The sequence below is a fragment of the Agelaius tricolor genome, unplaced genomic scaffold, assembly GCF_023055355.1.
Source record: "Agelaius tricolor isolate 1412-34295 unplaced genomic scaffold, bAgeTri1.0.p SCAF_18, whole genome shotgun sequence".
NCBI classification, from domain to species: domain Eukaryota; kingdom Metazoa; phylum Chordata; class Aves; order Passeriformes; family Icteridae; genus Agelaius; species Agelaius tricolor.
In genome coordinates this window covers 15,423,948-15,441,509 of record NW_027269278.1, presented here as the reverse complement: position 1 = coordinate 15,441,509, position 17,562 = coordinate 15,423,948, and the positions used below count along the sequence as shown (strand labels likewise).

Here is a 17,562-nt window from a genome sequence, read left to right as displayed (position 1 = left end):
TCCACACCAAGGCAGCTGGGAAAACAGCGCTGTTTTTAGGGTGCTCAGTGCTTTTGGGTAACAGGGTCCCTGTGTAACATCCTTGTCACCCCAAGGCACTCACAGCTCTGGGCACACTGAGGGTCCTCCTGCTGGTGACACGACTTGGGGACAACACGGGACACATGGCTGCGGCTGGAGATGGGATCCCGGTGCCCCTGGGCATCCCCTGTCACTGCCATCTGCGAACGCCCCACCACCTCCTCACCCGTCACCTCTGCCCGCCGATTCCATGGGCAGCCGTGCGTGGAGGTGCCGAGAGGCCGCGGGACCCCCTCTCCTGGCAGGGGTCACATTCCCACCCGGAGCCTGCCGGCTGTGTCCCACGGCTCCCGGGCACAACCGGGCACCGAGAGCCGGGGCCCGGGGAGCCGGGCCGGGCTGAGCCGAGCGCGGGGCCGTGCGCTGCCGCTCCGGCGTGTGCGGGCCCGGCGGCTGCGGGGGAGCCCGGTGCGCGTTCACGTGGCGCTGCCCGTGCGGCGTGGGAGGTGGGCCAGGGCCCGGGGAGGGGGTGCGGTGCTACCTGCGCCAGCTCCCCCTCCGCCGAGGGAGAAGGCGCTTTTCAGGCAGCTGCCTGGCTCCTCCCGAGCCGGCAGCGCGGGAGTGCGTTGCCAAGGCAATGGGGACCATCTTACTCATCCTCCTCGCTATTGTTCTCCTGCCAGCCCTGAGGTGCCCGGGCGGGGAGAGGAGGAGGAGGAGAAGGCAGCCAGCCTGGGATGAAGGCTGCCTGCGGGGAGGGAAAGATGCTCCTCATGGCCCCTCTCCCCACCCCTCCGGCCCCCCAAGCCCCAGCCAGCTCTGGTGGGACGGGGACACGCTGGTGGCAAGATGCCGATGGGGAGAGACGCGGCTGGCGGAGCTTAGAGGGGCAGTGGAAGCAAATGGCAGCAGGATGTGACCCCGCAGCCTCCTGCCGGCTGCAAAGTCCCAGCCAGAGGCCAGGGGGGGTTTGTCCCCTCCTCTGCCAGGACTTGCCCCAGTCCATGGTGTCCCTTGGATCCAAAAACGAATGTGCCGGGGTCTGGGTCTGATTCCACACAGGGCACCATGGGATGTAACCCCACACCGGTGCCCCACAGTGAGTTAGTTCCCCCACCGCTGCAGGCATGCAGCTGGGTCCAGTCAATGCTGCAGGACTGGGACCAGCAGGCAGGACCAAGTGTGGGGACCAACACCTCGAGGAGGGGACACATGAATGGGTGCAGGGGTACAACCCCCCTCCAGCCTCTCCAGCCACCTCCTGGAGTGCCCGTTGGTGACATTGCAGTGCCTCACTTTGCCCCAGAGAGGGAGGGGGGCAAGGATTTTTATTTAATTTCCATATCCTGCCTCCCTATTTTTAGCCTTCGGGGTTTTGTTCCAGGCTGGCTGTTTACTGAAAGAAGCATTTCCAACCTCCCTTGTCTCCAAGCAACCAGGTGTGCCAGCTCCCATGGAACCAGCCTTACCCTATAGATCTATAGGGCTGGGGGACCGGTGCCAACGTTATCTCTAAGATGGGGAAACCTGCCTAACCCTAGCACCCACCCCTCCGGACCCTATAGATCTATAGCTCCTGTCTCTGAGCTGACATCTCTGGGTCGGGGAGGGGAGCCTAGTCCCATAGGATGCTGAGGGGCAGTTTGGGGGTCAGCTGGAGGTTTTAGGGGGGGATGCAGGGATGCAGGTGAGGCGAGCAGGCCGCCTTCCCCCCCGCAGCGCGAGCGGGAGTGCGTGGGAAGGAGTTAGACAAAGCCTGAGCCCGGGAGCAGAGGCAAGCGCTGCCGGGAGCTAGACGGGGCCGTTCTTCCCTCCCCGTCCTCCCCCACCCTCGGGCGAGGGGTACTCGGGAGCCCATCTCCATCCTGCCACGCTGGCACGCTGTCCCGGTCCCTCGGGCTGACCGGGGCACAGCCCCGGCCCCGGGAATGCCCGGGAGGGAAGCGGCCGCCTCCATCACCAGGTAGGAGGGGGACTGGGCTCTGTGGTGCTGTCACCCCCACCCACGGGACCCTACGCTAAGGTTTGGGATCCCCTAACTCTGCCGGTGCCGGTTGTGTGTCCTGCTGTGCCCGAGTGCACGGGGAGTGCCGGGATGCTCGTTCCTGGGGCACACGGCGCGGAGATGCTTTGGGTACCGGGGGGGCTCTGGGATCACGGGGGGCTCCCGGGGCGGGCCGCTGTGGTGACAGCGGTGACACCGGGGGACTTGCGGTGTGCCGGGACCCCCCCTCCCCAGGCGGCAGCCGGCTCTCCCTCGCCTCCCCACTGCTGCTGGGGGTGCCGGGGCGGGCGGCAGCCGTGGGGAGCGGCCCGGGGCACGGTACCGCCCCCGCCGCCACCGCCCTACGCATGCTCGCCGCCGCTGCCGCCGCCGCGCCGAGCCGAGCGGGACGGGGCCGGACGGGACGGGACAGGACGGGACCGGGCGGGAGGATCCGCCGCAGGTACCGGCGGCCCCGGGGCGCACGTGGCGGGACCGGGCCGGGCGCTGCCGTCGCCCGCCCCGTACGGGCACCCCGGGGTGGGGGGGGGTGGGGGGGGTGGTTTGGGGGTGTTATGCAGCCCCGGGACGGGCGGCGGGGGTGGGTCGGCCTCTCCCGGCCGGGGCTGCCGCGGTGCCGGCTTTGTCCGGGGCTCGGCCGGGGAAGAGGGGCCGGGGCGTGCACACGCGTGTCCGTGCGTGCGGGTGTGCCCGTGGCCATGTGCTGGCGTGTGCGTGCCCGTGCGTGTGCACACGCGTGTGCCGGGGCTCGCAGCTGCTTCGCGGAGCATCGGTACCGGGCACGGTACTGATCCCGCGGGGTCGGGATGCTGTCGGGGCAGGTCGGGGGGCCGGGCAGCGCGGCCCTCCGGGGATCGGGGTGCTCCGTGGGAACCTACAGACGGGGCGGGGATCATCGCCTCCGGGCTCAGCCCTGCTGGGGGACGTCGGTGACCGCCTGGTCCCCGCTCCTGTCGCCTCCCTTTGGGGGAACACGCTCGGCTCCAGCTGTGTCCGCTCGGTTCTGCCTTTTTCGGGACCCACGGGTGGCCGTGTCCGGAGGCATGGAGTGCCCCCCGCCTGCGGGACGCGTGTGCTCCCAGCTCTGCAGGGGCTCCCTGGCATTGCCAGAGCTCCCGGAATGTTTGGGGCTTCCTGCCCTGCTTCTGCCCCATGGGGCTGGGAAGGGTTTGGGGACAGCCAGGTGACACTGGACCGTGTTCCCCTCACGTGGAGAGGGAAGGGCTTGGGCTCCTGCCCTTCTCTGCAGCCTCCCTTGGACCCCAGGCCCAGCTTGCTCTCACCCCTCACTGCCCCCAGCTTCCCACTGACAGGAGGGGGCTGCCGAGCCCCCCGGTCCTCAGCCTGGTGCCCAGGAACATTCTCCAGCTCACACTCTCTCTGCAGGGGTGCCTGCACCGCGTCTCCCGCTCCAGCAGCCCCAGCAGTGCCTGGATCCCGCTCCCGGTCCTGCTGCGCCGGGAGGAGGCTGACTTTTACGATAGGCAGCCGATACTGCTCCTCCCTTCCCGTGTGCCTGGGCACCGTGTGCCACCACACAGGCTGTGCCAGGGACAGCGAGTGCTCCAGGTGGCCACCCAACCTGTTGTCGGGGGTGGCATGGAGAAAAGCAGTGGGCAGCTGAGGTGTGATGGGGGCCTGTGTGCTGCTCGCTCCTCACTGCCCCATCCTCTCTCTTGCAGACCCGTGGCGGGACTAGCATGGGAGAAGCCTTCCCTGGGCATGGGCAGCGCTAAGGAGCCTGAGGGGCTGCAGGTGCTGAGCTGCCAGGCTGGGGCTGAGGACGCCTGCGAGCCCAGTGCCAGCTCCCCTGGCTGCCCCGTGGCGGGCGAGTGCCTGCCCGGCTCCGGCTGTGCTGCGGGAGCCCGTGCCATGAGGACCTGCTGTGTGCCTGAGGCAGAGTCTCAGGGCACCCAGGCCAACTCAGTGGCAGAGAAGAAGGTGCCATCATCAGCAGGACCAGCTCCTGGCACACTTCTCCAGGACAGCAGCACAGAGCAGAGTGTGGCAGTAGCAACAGGGAGCTGCGGAAGATCAAGTGGTGCTGCCTCTGCCTGTGGTGCCACAGGGATGGGGGTCCCCAACACCCAGAAGGAGGATGCAGCAGCCCCCACTTCCCCTGTTTCTGATCCCTGCCTCCAGGCAACCAGCAAGGACATGGGGAGCACGGCAGCTCTTTCCAAACGTGTGGCATTCGTGGAGCCCACTGCAAGCACCGGGACAGCTGAGCTTCCAAGCCAGGAGCAGCCCCAGGACAGCAAAGGGACATCCCTGGGTGCTGCTCCCCAGACAAAGGGCAGTGAGGCTCCCAAGCACCCCCAGGGATGCACAGCAGACCCCCCCAGCACCAGCACTGCGGGGACTGGGGGTCGAAGTGAGGCAGGACCAAGCTCCACTGCTCTGGGCCAGGGCAAAGCTGAGGGGAGCTCAGTCCAGGATGTGGGTGCTGGGAGCAGCCAGCAGCCCCAAACAGCCAAGCAGCTCTGTGAATCCTACTCCTTTGAAGTGACCCCGCCCCAGGACACTGGGACACAAGACATGGGGACGCAAGTGGACAACCGTGTGTCCTTGGTGTCGGTGGCCTTAAGCCCCATGAGCCCCCCGTGTGGGGCTGCTGCCTTCACCTTCCCCAAGAGAGAGGCAGCCTCTGCAGCTCCACGCCTCGAGCCCTCCATGAAGGACGCGGAGATGCAGGTGTCCATGCCTGTGGAGACCCGCTCAGTGGCCACGGGGCCGATGACACCGGTGGCCAAGTCCCCGCAGACCTCGTACCCTGAGGTGCAGGTGAAGGGGACGGTGCCGGAGGTGGTGGAGGAGGAGCCTCCGGAGCCCATCCGGGAGGTGAGCTGGGATGAGAAGGGGATGACGTGGGAGGTGTATGGGGCCTCCATGGAGGTGGAGGTCCTGGGCATGGCCATCCAGAAGCACCTGGAGAAGCAGATTGAGGAGCACGGGCGGCAGGGGGTGGTGACCCCGCAAGCCACCCGCACCGGCTCCGTCAAGGGCGGGCCCCGCAAGGGCGAGCCCAAGAGGCAGCCCAGCGTCTTTCGGGCTCTGCTGCAGAACGTCCGGCGGCCCCGGTGCTGCTCCCGTGCCGGCCCTGCCATGGAGTGAGCTGCTGCCTGTGCTGGCAGGGTGGGGGTGCCTCGGGGCTTCTCCAAAGTGGGGATGGGTCCCTGCCCTGGCGTCCCGAGACACCCGGTGCCAGTGTGCAGGGCTGTGGTGGTGATGGAGCACTGCACACTGGGACAAGGTATCTCCTTTGCTGGGGTCCTCCCTGTCAGCCTCGGGTTCCCCCGTGAGTGTAGCCCCATGGAGGTGCCCTGGGACATGAGACTGGTGCCCTGTCTTTGTGCTTGGTGGCTTTTTTCAGCACGAGGAAGCACGTGGCTCCTTCCAGATGGAGGCAGCTGCTCCTGTGCATCTCCTGCCCATGGCACAGGTCTGAAGATGGCTCAGGGTGCTTGCTGCTGGCTGCCCTGAACTCTGGCACCCCAAGCAGGAGCATCTCTTCCCATGCTGGAGAGACACTGGTGCATCGCCCTGCCATTGCTTTGCCTGTCCAGGGCTTGGCCACACTCCAACCAGCCCGTGACTGTGCATGTGTGGGTCCCCACAGCCACCCATGGCAAGCACCAATCCCCCAACTTCCCTGTTCTCTCTGCCCCACTGCCATGTTGTGGGTGCCCTGGAGCTGGGAGGATGTGGCCACACAGGGCACCAGGACAGATCTCAAATCTGAGAGAGACAGAGGCCAAGCACGTGTGTGATGGAGAGCTGCTCGTGCCTGTCACCGTGGCTGGAGGTGCTTGGGGAGTCTGTCCCCATGGCCCCCAGCTCCACCTGCCTGGGAGCAGCACATCCTGACCACGGCTGGTGGTGGACATGAAGCCTGCCCTGCTTCCAGGCCTGTCCAGCTGCCCCAGTGGTGCTGGAAAGGCCCCATGTGCTGGGGACACAGGGACATGTCCCACTGGGCCCGCTGGCTTCTCCTCTCCGACGGCAGCTGGGGACACGATGACTGCAGAACGCTGCCACTTTTTACAGCTGGGGTTTTACAGGGCGGGGGGGAGGGGAGCTTTTATTGAACTGTGTTTGCATTTTTGGAGCTTTTTAAGAGACACTTTCAGCCATGAACGTCCTGCCTGGTGCCACCTCCCCCGTGGTGGCCTGTGGGGCTGAGACCATCTTTTCAAACACTCTTCCTATGTTGCCTGTGCTCTGATAGGCTGAAGAGCATTGGGAGTGAAGGGTCAGTCTGCAGGGGGGTGAATATCCCCGTGGTTGGGCCAACATCCCTGTGGCTGGCAGCACCTCAGTGTCCTGCCAAGATGTGGATCTTGGCTCCCCCAGCCTGGCCCCATGGAAAGGACCAGCCCCACAGTGCCACAGCAAGGGGGGCCCAGGGCCATGTCCAGCATCTGATGGGCAGGAGGCTGCAGACAAGGGGTGCTTGGAGAGCTGCACCACCCCTCTGGGCGGAAGTGCAGGAGGGCTCAAGGTGCCAGAGTCACCGCTGCAGCCGTTTTCCCTTGTTAAGGTAAATTCTTGCCCACCTAAACCCACACTGTACATCCTGGGCTTGTTTTGTCCCTGTGGGGCTGCAAAGGGCTTGCTGAAGTGCCAGCTGGCAGCCAGGGCCATGGCAAGTGCCCACTCAGTGCCGTGGCACTCGCTGGGACCTGGCTCTGCTCAGTGCCTTGGGCTGTGGGACCAGTGCCACGGCCGTGCCAGGGAGACCAGGAGCCCTGGGGCATCCCCTTGCCACCCTGCCCCAGCTGTGCTCACCTCCAGCCCTGCACTGCCAAGCTGTGGCACACCAGCGCTGCAGCTTCATCACCGATTTTCTTCTCTTTTTCCTCTTCATTTCTTTTGGGGGTGGGGCGGGGGGAGGAAGGGGCGGGAGGATCAGTCTGTCAGTGTGGATGTTGGGTAATAAAACCTTGCACAAACCTCTTGGGGGCTGCCTGCACCTCCCTCCCCCGGGGCAGAGAGGGTCCTGGGGACAAGGAGCCTGGCTGAGCCCCACAGTGGCACCTCCCCTCTGGCACCAGCTGGCCCAAAACCAGCACTTCATGCTGGGAGAGACGACTCCAAGCTGACTGAGCCCCCCAGGCAGATGGGCTGATGACCACAGGACACTGTGACCTCCCGTGGAACAGTTTTATTGCCAGACACTGAACATATCAACACTGAAGCAGCTGCCTGAGTCCTGCTCTGGCCCTGCTGTGCCCTGTGAGCCCGCTCACAAGTCCGTGGTGGTGAAGGTGGTGTTGAGGTATGCTGTTCTGGTGGGCTCCTTCATGTTCAGGGCAGCCACCAGCACCTCCTTGTCAGTGGGGTCTGTTGGCTGCATTTTGACCTGCTGCAGGAGGAGAGTGTGGTCAGAAGGGATGGGGACAGAGATGTAGGGCAGGGACACCCGTCCTTCCTTTCCCCTCTGTTGAGGGGTGCAGAGTAAAGGACACAAAGGGTCCATGAGGCCCTGGGGACCACAGCAGAGAGAAGGTGGTGCAGGGTGCTTTGCCAGGACTCCCAGCTGCCAAGCACTGGCAGCTCTTTGCACACTTACCTCGACCTCAAAGTTGTCATCTGCTGGTGCATTTACTGTATTTTCATCCAGGGAATTCATGCTGTGGAGAATGCAGGGTGGGAGGTAAAAAAGGACCCAGGCACTGGAGAAGTGAGGTATGAGGTGACAGCCTGTGGCCTTTGGGACCTGCCCACAGAGCTCACCTGGTCACAGAGATGGAGTCCTCATGGAAGCCCAGGTCGTGGGAGGGATCCAGCGGGCGGTTCAGCATGGGGTTGGCCCTGGTCAGGGATGGGTGGCAGGTAAGTGCTGCCCCTTGGGGCACTGCAGCCCCTGGATGTGGGGACAAGCCTGGTCTCTCCCCACCTGCTGCAGGGAACCCCCCACTCACCCCTCAGCGTTGTACTGGTTGGTCCCAGGGATGCCAGCTCCTTGCTGTGCTGTTGCAGGGTTGAATGTTGTGGCCACCTTCAGAGCTTTCATGGCATTCAGCTTCCTCTTGTAGCTGCAGAGCCCAGGAATGGGGTGGGTGAGAGGGGATGGGGAGGAGCTGGGCTGTGGGATGGGGTGGGCAGGTTGGAGGATGGGGATGGGTCTGGGGGTGCTGGTGAGGATGAGGGTGGTGGGGGGTGGTAGGAGGGGGTGCAGGCAGTGAAGTACCTCCTGGTGGTGAGCACCAAAACCAGGGTCATGATGAGTATGAAGATGAACAGGAATGCTGCCAATCCTGCGATAATGCCAATCAGCTCCACCTCCCTGGTGGGCTTTGCCACCTCCCCGGGGCCCTGGCACAGAGCAGGGGTGAGGGCACAGTTCCAGCCAGGGGAACCCCCCAGCCAGCCCCAGAGGGGTTGCTGCCCTCTCCCCCTGCCCTTTGCCTGGCCCCACTCACAATGACAGCCAGGCCCAGTTTCACCAGCTCAGCCAAGCCCACCGGGTCGGATTGGATGAGTCTGCCAAGGAAAGCAGAGGTGTAAACAGCTGGGCTGGTGCCAGCACGAGGCCGTGCCCGTGCACAACCCCAGCACTCACGTGATCAGGTCATTGACATCCAGGGCAGTGCCATTGCTGTACACGAAGTAGGCCTCCATCACTGACTTGGCATCCACGCTGCAGAATCACAGAGATGGGGTCAGTGAGGTGCTGGGGTGCAGGGCATGGTGCCCTGCCCACACCCCTGATGCCACCACCAATGTCCCCTTCCCCATCACCACTCACTGGGTGTCACGGGTGTCCTCCATGCCTCGGATGGCCACCACATAGACTGCTGCCTTGGTCACTGTGGTCAGGGCCCTAGGAACAAGAGAGGGGGGGGAAGCTGGGCTGGACATCCTGCTGTTCTGCTCATGGGCACAGGAAGCAGACTGACCCCCTGAATCCCCCTCCTCTGGTGGTGACCTGCCTGGCCCACCCTGCTCACAGTCCATGAGGCTGAGAGACACATTGGTGGGTCCATCCATGCACCCCCAGCCCAGCCCAGCACCCCTTACAATTTAATATTTTCGGAGTTACTCTGGACTTCTTCCACCGTTGTCAAGAACTGGAGCCGAACGCGGTAGCTCTGATCCACCGTGAAGATCTGTGTGTGGGGAGCAGGGGTGAGCAGAGCTGGCCTGCATGGGTGGTGTCCTGGGACAGGGCTTGGGGGTGACACTCACACTCAGCACGGTCTGGGCTCTGTGCACCGGTTCCTCACCATCCTTAGCCTCCACCGTCACCTTGTACTGCCCCTTCAGAGATTCATCAAGGTTGCTGGCCACTCTGTGAGGACAGGGACACCAGTGATCCCACTGCACTGTGCCCTGCCATACCTCAAGCTCCATCCTACCTCCATGCCTAGGCAGGACTCTAGGAAGGCTTTGTCCCCTTTGCAGCCCACACTGGCCCTGCAGCAGGCAGGAGTTGAGCTGCATCCCCCCCTCCCAGCCCAGCCCAGCCCCACGGCCTCACCGGATACTCCCGACGTAGGCGCCCTTGTCAGGTATTGTGGACACTCCAAAGAGGTTCTCGAAGGGCCGACTGCCCCCGTTGTCCTCCACAAACACCACACTGATGATGGAGAAGGTGATGGTTCCCCCCAGCCCTGTGTCAGCATCTGTGGCCTGCAGGGATAGAGCACGGCAGGAGCATGGGTGGGAATGGCCCCTGCCTGCCCATGGGACAAGTGAGCAAAGCTCCATGGACCGACAGATCCAGGTAGGCAGCTCCTCACCTTCACAGTAGCCACTTGCAGTTCCACAGGAGAGATTTCGGGGACAACCACTGCCAGGAACAGACAGATGGATGGTGCAGTCATGCTGGTGAGCAGCCAGACTTGCTGCAGACCCCACGCCCACACAGCCCCAGGGTTCCAGCACCCCCTGCTGCCCTTGCCCCCACAGCCTCCATGGAAAGCACTGAGTAACCCCAGCCTGGCCCCTGCACTTCTCAGCCCTGCCCCAGGCCTGGGGAAGATCCTCGCTGCTGGTGAATGTGGCAGGGCATGTGTGGGTGCAGCGAGGAGCCCACGTGATGTGCCAACCCCAGCTGCTCACCAAAAGTCTCTGAGATGGCCTCGAAGACTGGCACGTTGTCATTCACATCAATAATGATGATCCTCAGGGTTTCTGCAAATATCCCAAAAGCAGAGCTCTCATCACCAACAGAGCAGCCCTGCAGCACCATCCTCTGCTTCCCGTGGGAGCTCTGTCCTCCCAAAAAGCTCAGGTCAAGAGAACTGGGGACACCCTCCCTCTGTAGCCAAACCACCCAGCTCACAGGTGCTTGTGGGAGGTGGGAGAGGCAGTCCCAGCACCTGCCATGCCCCTGCTGGGGAAGGAGGGGGCACTGGGGCCGTACCGTTCTGGCTGTAGCGGTTTCCTTTCTCAGTGTACAGATCCTCCACCCTCAGTGTGAGCAGGACCCTGTCACACACTTCGTAGTCGATGTCCGAGCTGTTCACCAGCACTGAGCCATTGGGTGCCAGCAGGAACCAGTCCCAGCACACGTCCCCAGCACTGCTGTCCCCCTTGAAGCAGGCGACCGCCAGCTCCTCGAAGAGCAGCGAGTGGTTGGTGTCAGGGTCAAAGGCTTTCAGCGTGTGGATCAGGCCCTGCTGTGTCCCGTTCTCAGCCACTGACACGTCCTGCAGCGAGCTTGGCAGGATGGTGGGGGACACGTCATTGACATCGAGGATGTGGACTGTCACTGAGACGTTGGCCTTGTCCCCGGTGTTGTCTGCAGCCGTGTTCTCTGCCAGCACGGTCAGGATGAAGAACTTCTGCTGCAGTGTGTCATAGTCCAGGTGTATCTCAGGGTCTACAGACAGCTGCCCACTGTAGTTCCCTGGCCCCAGGCGGGTTGAGCGGATCAAGAAGTTGCTGGAGCCAATGTCTCTTTCAAGCCGGAATGAAATGCGGGAATTGATCTCTGTGCGGTCAGCATCTGTGGCCTTCACCTCACCCACAAAGGACCCTGCAGGTGGAGACAGACACTGAGTGGGCAGTGGGCACTGACTCGGGGCCACTGCTGGTCCCGCAAACCTGGCCATGCAACTTCTACCTGGAGAGTCTTCAAAGACTGAGAACTCATAGGACTGGTTGAGGAACACGGGAATGTTGTCATTCAGGTCCTGCAGAAGACAAAGCCCATGGCTGTAGCCCTTCCAGAAAACAGGATTCCCCACAGCCAGCTGGGGACAGGAGTGTGGGCACCTGCCTGCCCACAGGCAGGAGCTACACAAGCCCTCTCCCGCCTCCCTGCATCAACTATTCACTCTGTCCCCACAGAAAGCCTGGAGACACGGCACCTCTGCCACAGCCACGGATTCCACAGCCCCGCCCTGCCCATCCCTCCCAGTTCCAAGCCCCAGCCTGCCCCAGCATGTCCCTGCTTGTGCCCAGGGCTCACCCCCACGGTGATGGTGACGTTCACTGTGGTGTTCAGTGGTGGCTCGCCGTGGTCATACACCATCACTGTCACCACCATCTGTCCATGCTCATCTTCCAAGGCTTCACAGTCCAGTGGCTCTGTGCTGTGCATCTCACCTGTGTCTCTATTGATGGTAAAGTTGTTGCTGAACGGTCCTGGCAAGATCATGAAGCCCAGTTTACTGTTGGGGGTGTCAGGCATGTCATTGTCGATGGCCTGAAAAGGTCAGCGTTTGGAACAGGGCTGTGGGGCACCTCGGGGACAGTCCCTCCCCTCTGAGAGCCCTGTCAATCCCCTCACCTCTGCCGACACATACCTGGATCTGTGTGCTAACATTCTGCCCCTCTTCCACGGAGATGAAGTAGGAGCCGATGACGATGGGTGCCATGTCATTGGCATCCAGCACGGTGATCTCCAGCACCGTGGTGCCCACCAGGCCGCCCCCGTCCCTGGCCTGGAGGTTGGCGTAGTAGATGGAGCGAGTCTCCCTGTCCAGCAAGCTCCCGTTGTGCACCAGCAGGGCGCCGGTTGTGGCGTTCACCGTGAAGACGTTACGGCTGTGACACACACAGAGCCTTCAGTGGAGCCCACCCTCCAGGGTGATGCCCTGGGTGTGGCTGGCTCTGCCCTTACGTACATGTTCTCTGGGAGCAGCTGGTAGGTGATCTGGCCCAGGACACCGCTGTCTGGATCATAGGCCTGAAAGACAGAAGGAACCATCTGGTCGGTCTGTTTCTGCCCTCAGAGCAGTCATGAGTCTGAGGCAGTGGCTGTTGGCAGTGAGCGCCCCAAAAATGTGGCCCTCATGGGCAAGGGGTCCCACCCTTGAGTACCCACTGGTCTTGAGTCCTTCCTGTGTGTATGGAGAGATCAGTGCCCTCAGCACAAGCTGTACTAGATGTGCTAGGTGTGCCCAGTGCCCTGCTTGGGGATATTAGGTGTGCCCACTCCCTGCTCAGTGCCTGACCGTGATGTTTGGGGAGATGACGGTGCCATCGGGGCTGTTCTCCATCACAGACAGGCTGTAGGTGCTCTGGGGGAACTCAGGGATGTGGTCATTGCTGTCGATGAGGTCAATGGTCACGGTGGCTGTGGAGCAGCAGTCTGTAGGGTTCCCTGTGTCATCAGCAATGATCTGCAGGATTGAAAAGGGATTGTGTCTCACACCAGTCCCCAAACATTAGAGAGACCTGTCACACTCCAGCCCAGCTCCCCTGCACCAAACAAACTGCCAGGGCAGAGCCCTGCTCTGCTTTACTCCTGAGCTCTGCAAGAGAAAGGCCATGTCCCCACTGTGCCCCAATGCAGGCAGGGAGCAGGAACTGCCTCCACAGAGCAGGCCAGCCCTACAAGTCCCACCTGCACCACCATGACATGGCTTATCTCGTAGTCCACTAAGGAGGAGTTTTGCACCAGGATCTGGACTTCCCCTGCGCCCACAATTGTTGTGGGGAACACAGTGAAGGCGTTGGCATTTGGACCCTGCAGGCTCAGCTCAAAACTGCTGTTGATGCCCTGTCAGGGAGGGACAAGAGCCAGGGTGAGTGGTGTAGCAAGGACAGACACCAGCACCACAGCCCAGCACCATGGACAGGCTCCTTCCTACCTTATCTGGGTCGTAGGCAACAATGTTGAGGTTGGACACAGGCAGTCTGGTGGAGGAATGCTCTATGATGCTGCCTGTGAAGTTGTTCTGAGCACTGGCAGAGAAGTTGCAGCTGGACAGGGAGCAGCTGTAGAACTGGGGCTTGTTGTCATTGACATCAGTCACCAAGATTGTCACCCAGGTGCTGGCCTGGGCCTCCTTGCCATAGATATCTGGGTGCTCCTCACGTGCCTGGGGAGGAGGAGAGAGCAGGTTGGAGGGGCCCAGGGAGAGGAAGAGGATGGGGCTCCCCTTGCTGTGTCCTACTCACCGTGACTTCCAGCAGCACTTCATCACTTGGCAGCTGCTCACGGTCCAGGGGCTCGCTCACAGTGATGGCGCCCGTTGTATTGTTGATAGCAAAAGGAGCGCTGGCATCTGGGACAAGGGGACAGCAGGAACCAGTGGTAGCCACTGGGAAAGGCAGGCCTGGCCCTCCCTCTGCCAGCAGGTCAGGCTGGCAGAGCCTGGATGCCCAGAACCAATTTCCAGGGTACCCCTTGCTGTCTGACCACCCCTCCTGCTCATCCCACTGTGTCATCCCCTGCCTGACCCATTCTGCCCCATCACTCACTGGTGATGATGTAGAAGATGTTATCATTCACCCCTGTGTCTTGGTCCATGGCAGTGACAGTCAGCACAATGGTGCCCTGTTGGGACATGGCCATCAGGGAATGACTTATGACATCTTCAGCTGCTCATAGGCCTGGTGGCCCAGACACTTCAGGGCATAAGAGACCCCAAGGAGGGCCAGGGGCAGGGACATGACACTGGGGCAGGCAGGCTCCTGACCAGGTCACAGTTCTCAGGCACAGAGCCTGAGTAGGGCTCATTGAGGAACCGTGGGTCCAGGTTGGGCACGTCTGTAATGGTCAGGGACAGGTAAGTAGAGCTATTCTGGATGATCCAAGCGTTGTGCAGCCATCCTCCACCATCCTGAGGAGCAGAGCAGAGCACCTGTCAGTCACACAGCCCCCTTACCTGGCAGTCCTGCACCCCCAGCCTGGATGGTCCCCACCTGGGCGAGGATCTTGATCTGGTAGAAAGTGTTCTTGGCATAGTCCAGGGAACCATTGAGCACCAGACTCCCATTGTTCAGGATGTAGAAGAGCTGGAGATTGTTCATGTTGTCTGGGATCACCTGAGCAGGGGACATCAGCCTGTGTCACCAAGGCAGGGAGCAGAGGTGGTGCAGCAGAGATGGGGGCTCTATCCTCATCCTTCTGCCAGGCTTGGCCCATGGGGACCCCCAACATTTACACCCAACCTCCTGGCTCATCCCCGGCCTGAAACTGAAATCACCTTCTACCCACTGCCCAAAACCTCCCTGCACCCCCAGGGTTATGAGTCTGCCCTGGCCATGTCCCCAGCAGCTCAGCAGCACAGGGGTGGCCCAGGGGTGGGTTTGGCTGTGGTGTGACCCCCTCCACAGCGCTCTGTGCTCACCTCCTGGATTCTGTAGCTGACTTTGGAGGCGTTGCCAGTGTCGCTGTCGTTGGCAAACACGGTGTAGATGATGCTGTGCACAGTCGTGTTCTGGGCACACAGGGGGTGGTGGTGACAGACAGGGGGTGATGCTGTGCCTGGGCCCTGCCAGCCCTGCCCTGGCATGTTCAGGGCTGCAGGTACTGCCCAGTGCCATGGGACACACAGGGATGAGCTGCTGCCCTCGCTCAGGCTGGGCAGGGGCTGGACCCCCTCACTGCCCTCCCTGGGAGGGCACAGCCGCCCCAGCCCTGGAGCTGCTGGGTGGGGTTGGACCCAGCCCCACACCCCATCTACCCCTTGATCCGGTGTCACGGTGTCCTGGGCTGACAGCTAGCTTGGGCACACCCTGAATTCATTGCAAGGGCAGAGTCCCAGTCGTCTCAGGGTGACACAGAGGCTGGCACTGGGAATTGCCCTGGTGACAGAGTGCTCCCAGGTGCTGGCTGCACCACGGGCAACCCCACGCCCAGACACACTGTCACCACACACCCAGGTGTGGGCTCACGCTGTTCCCAGCCCGTTGTTGTGCCACTGCTGGCACACCCATGCCACAGGAGCCACCCAGCACCCCTGCCCTGCTGCCCGAGGGGGCTGGGAGGGCCCAGAAAGGTACCTCGGGGATGCTGGCCTCATATGGCAGGTGCTGGAACACGGGGACGTTGTCATTGCGGTCCTCCACGATGATGGTGACTTTTTTGGAAACCTACCAGGTGTCAGAGAGGGCACAAGGGTGTGGGAGATGGTGGCCAGCAGAGCTGGGTGCAATTCTGCCATGCTGTGCTCACCCTGGCTAGCCAGCCAGCATCACCCACCCGCTTCCAATTGCCTTCCCACTGAGTCTTGTCCAGGGGGCTCCCTTCCCCCTGCAGTCCCCCAGCCCTTGCCCCAGCACTCACCTCAGAGTTTACACCATCTGACACTCTGACAGTGATGGTGAGCTTGGCCTGGACCTGAGGGGACACAAGGCAGGACTTGGTCAGGGCCAGGGTGAAGCTCAATCCTCGGATGGCTGAGCCCCAATCTCTGTGTAAGGCTGAGCCCCAGCTTCTGTGAGGACAACTTTCCCTCCAGGAGCTGGGTTCTGGGGCCAGGGAGTGACCCACAGGCCCTGCCCTCCATCCATACCCCCAGATTCCCACTCAGGCAGGGACATCTGACCCCATCCTCTGCCCTCACCTCACGGTCCAGGGAGTTCCTCAGTGTCACTCTGCCTGATTTGGAGTCCACAAAGAAGTACAAGGCGTCTGTCCCTTCAATTTGGTAGTTGAGAGGGTCGTTGTCCAGGTCATAGGCCTCCAGCTGGAAAGCAAACTGGCCTGGGGGCACAGGCAGTGTCAGAACCCCCCAGTCACTCCCCTGACACCCCAGGCCCTTCTCAAGACCCCCCCCTACTCACCCAGCTCCAGGTCCTCAGGCACGTAGAAGAGGGTGGAATTGATGATGGGGACGGTGTTTCCTGAAACTGCAGGCAAGAGCAGCTGAGCACCATGGCTGTGCTGGGCACACCCACGTCTGGCAGCACCTCCTCAGCTCCAGCCCAAGCTCCCAGCCGTGGTTTGGGTCTCCATGGCAGGCAGGGGAACCCCCAGCCCTCGTGCCCTTGTGCCCATCCCACACCTGCAGCCCCCACGCTTTCCCTGCTGTCCAGCCCTGCCCTGCCCTGGGTCTCCAGTGGGGCAGGCAGCTGGTTTGGGGTTGCATCTTCCCCCAGGGAATGGAGAAAGCATTGGGGGTTGAAAGCAGCTCCAACACCTCCCACCCACCCATGGCAGATGCCAAGAGAGTCCTTACCTGTTGCCAGGAGGAAGGGGAGCAGCACCCAAGAGCACCATGCCATCCTGCCAGGATGCCTGTGGGCACACACCAGGGAACAAGCACCTGAGGGACTGGGGCCTGCCCCCCAAACCCCTCCTGGGGAGCAGCCCCCAGGGCAGGAGAGGTGAGAGGTGCTGGTGGGGACAGACCCCTCTGCTGAGCTGGGCTGGTGAGCAAACACCAGGCTGCACCCTGCACTGCTGGGCATGGGAGAACAGGGGTGACCTCCAGGCAGAGGGGACTGTGGGTGTGCCTGGGGAACCCCAGGAGCCTGCCCTGGGCATGGCTGGAGGCTCCACTGCCTGTGCCCAACAGGGCCTCTCCAAGCAGTGCTTGGAGTCCGAGAGTAACCCATGGCATGACCAAGGTGTCCCCTGCTTGTGCCAGGGCCTGTGGGCAGCTCCACAGACACCCCCACTCCCCCCAAGCAGCAGGGTGCCCGTGGGGGCCGGGTTAGGGGCTGACATCCCTTACCTGTGGCTGTGTCCCTGGGGATGCTGCCTCTGCTCTCTCATCTTGACACCGCCAGACCTTTGCCTCCTGCAGTAAGCATGTTCATCAATCATTAACTGCAATTAAGGGGTGAGAAATCCCTCCCCCCTCTTCTGTATTCCTTGTTCTCATCCCACAGCTCCCACCCAGTTCAGCTCCAGGCTCAGTCCCCAAAAACCAAGTCCCCAGCTCTCCATGCTGGGTGCTGTCCCTCAGGATTCAGGCACCCCCCAACCTGCATCCATGGGACCCCAGCTCCCCGAAGGGGTGTGGAGCCTGCAGGGATGCAGAGGGATCCCAAACCACCCCAGAAGACCAAAGGGGGGTTAGGGAAATGTCCTGCATCCCCTGGGCTGGGGACACTGGGGTCCTACCAGGACAGGGGGTGGGCACCAGCCTTGTGGTGTGGCCACTGGGGCGGGTGCCTGGGGCCCTCTGCACCCCCTGCCACCCACTCCCCTCCCCAGGAGCTTGGCCCAGCCTCCCTGACCTACTTCAGACCCGCTAGGGACAAGGATGGATTGTCCAGCTCTCCTCAGGCAGAAAAGGGCTGGGAGGTGGCGGTGGGGGGGCATGGCCAGCCTGTTGGACCCCCGCATCCCTGGCCCTATTCCCTGGGGAACCCTCAGGGCCTGGATACTGGAGAAACTCTGG

The 17,562-nt window shown here is 62.5% G+C and overlaps 2 protein-coding genes across 6 annotated transcripts; one reads left to right on the top strand and one right to left on the bottom strand.

The window, feature by feature from the left end:
• The first annotated feature begins 1,747 nt into the window (after positions 1-1,747).
• On the top strand, positions 1,748-6,982 carry GPRIN1 (G protein regulated inducer of neurite outgrowth 1). 3 transcript variants are annotated; one of them, XM_071443506.1, is made up of 3 exons: positions 1,750-1,984; positions 3,413-3,507; positions 3,710-6,982. In XM_071443506.1, the coding sequence occupies exon 3, from the start codon at positions 3,749-3,751 to the stop codon at positions 5,138-5,140; it is 1,392 nt and encodes a 463-aa protein (XP_071299607.1). In that variant the 5' UTR covers positions 1,750-1,984; positions 3,413-3,507; positions 3,710-3,748; the 3' UTR covers positions 5,141-6,982. The 3 variants fall into 3 exon arrangements, with proteins under 3 accessions (XP_071299606.1, XP_071299607.1, XP_071299608.1); XM_071443507.1 differs by lacking the exon at positions 1,750-1,984 and adding an exon at positions 2,253-2,468; XM_071443505.1 differs by lacking the exon at positions 3,413-3,507 and having other exon boundaries at positions 1,748-1,984; positions 3,709-6,982.
• Positions 6,983-7,185: 203 nt separating this feature from the next.
• On the bottom strand, positions 7,186-16,982 carry CDHR2 (cadherin related family member 2). 3 transcript variants are annotated; one of them, XM_071443504.1, is made up of 32 exons: positions 16,891-16,982; positions 16,393-16,451; positions 15,998-16,063; positions 15,778-15,917; positions 15,498-15,551; positions 15,215-15,304; positions 14,560-14,649; positions 14,132-14,254; positions 13,906-14,049; positions 13,688-13,763; positions 13,385-13,491; positions 13,075-13,305; positions 12,828-12,983; positions 12,436-12,603; positions 12,106-12,167; positions 11,785-12,025; positions 11,448-11,684; positions 11,100-11,169; positions 10,398-11,012; positions 10,094-10,165; positions 9,772-9,821; positions 9,510-9,661; positions 9,218-9,320; positions 9,050-9,138; positions 8,778-8,852; positions 8,592-8,669; positions 8,452-8,512; positions 8,220-8,344; positions 7,951-8,064; positions 7,763-7,840; positions 7,599-7,659; positions 7,186-7,391 (listed from the first exon to the last, which is right to left on the bottom strand). In XM_071443504.1, exons 1-32 carry the CDS (start codon positions 16,980-16,982, stop codon positions 7,272-7,274), a joined length of 3,999 nt encoding a protein of 1,332 aa, XP_071299605.1. In that variant the 3' UTR covers positions 7,186-7,271. The 3 variants fall into 3 exon arrangements, with proteins under 3 accessions (XP_071299605.1, XP_071299603.1, XP_071299604.1); XM_071443502.1 differs by having other exon boundaries at positions 10,398-11,169; XM_071443503.1 differs by having other exon boundaries at positions 7,186-7,388; positions 10,398-11,169.
• Between the last annotated feature and the right edge of the window lie 580 nt (positions 16,983-17,562).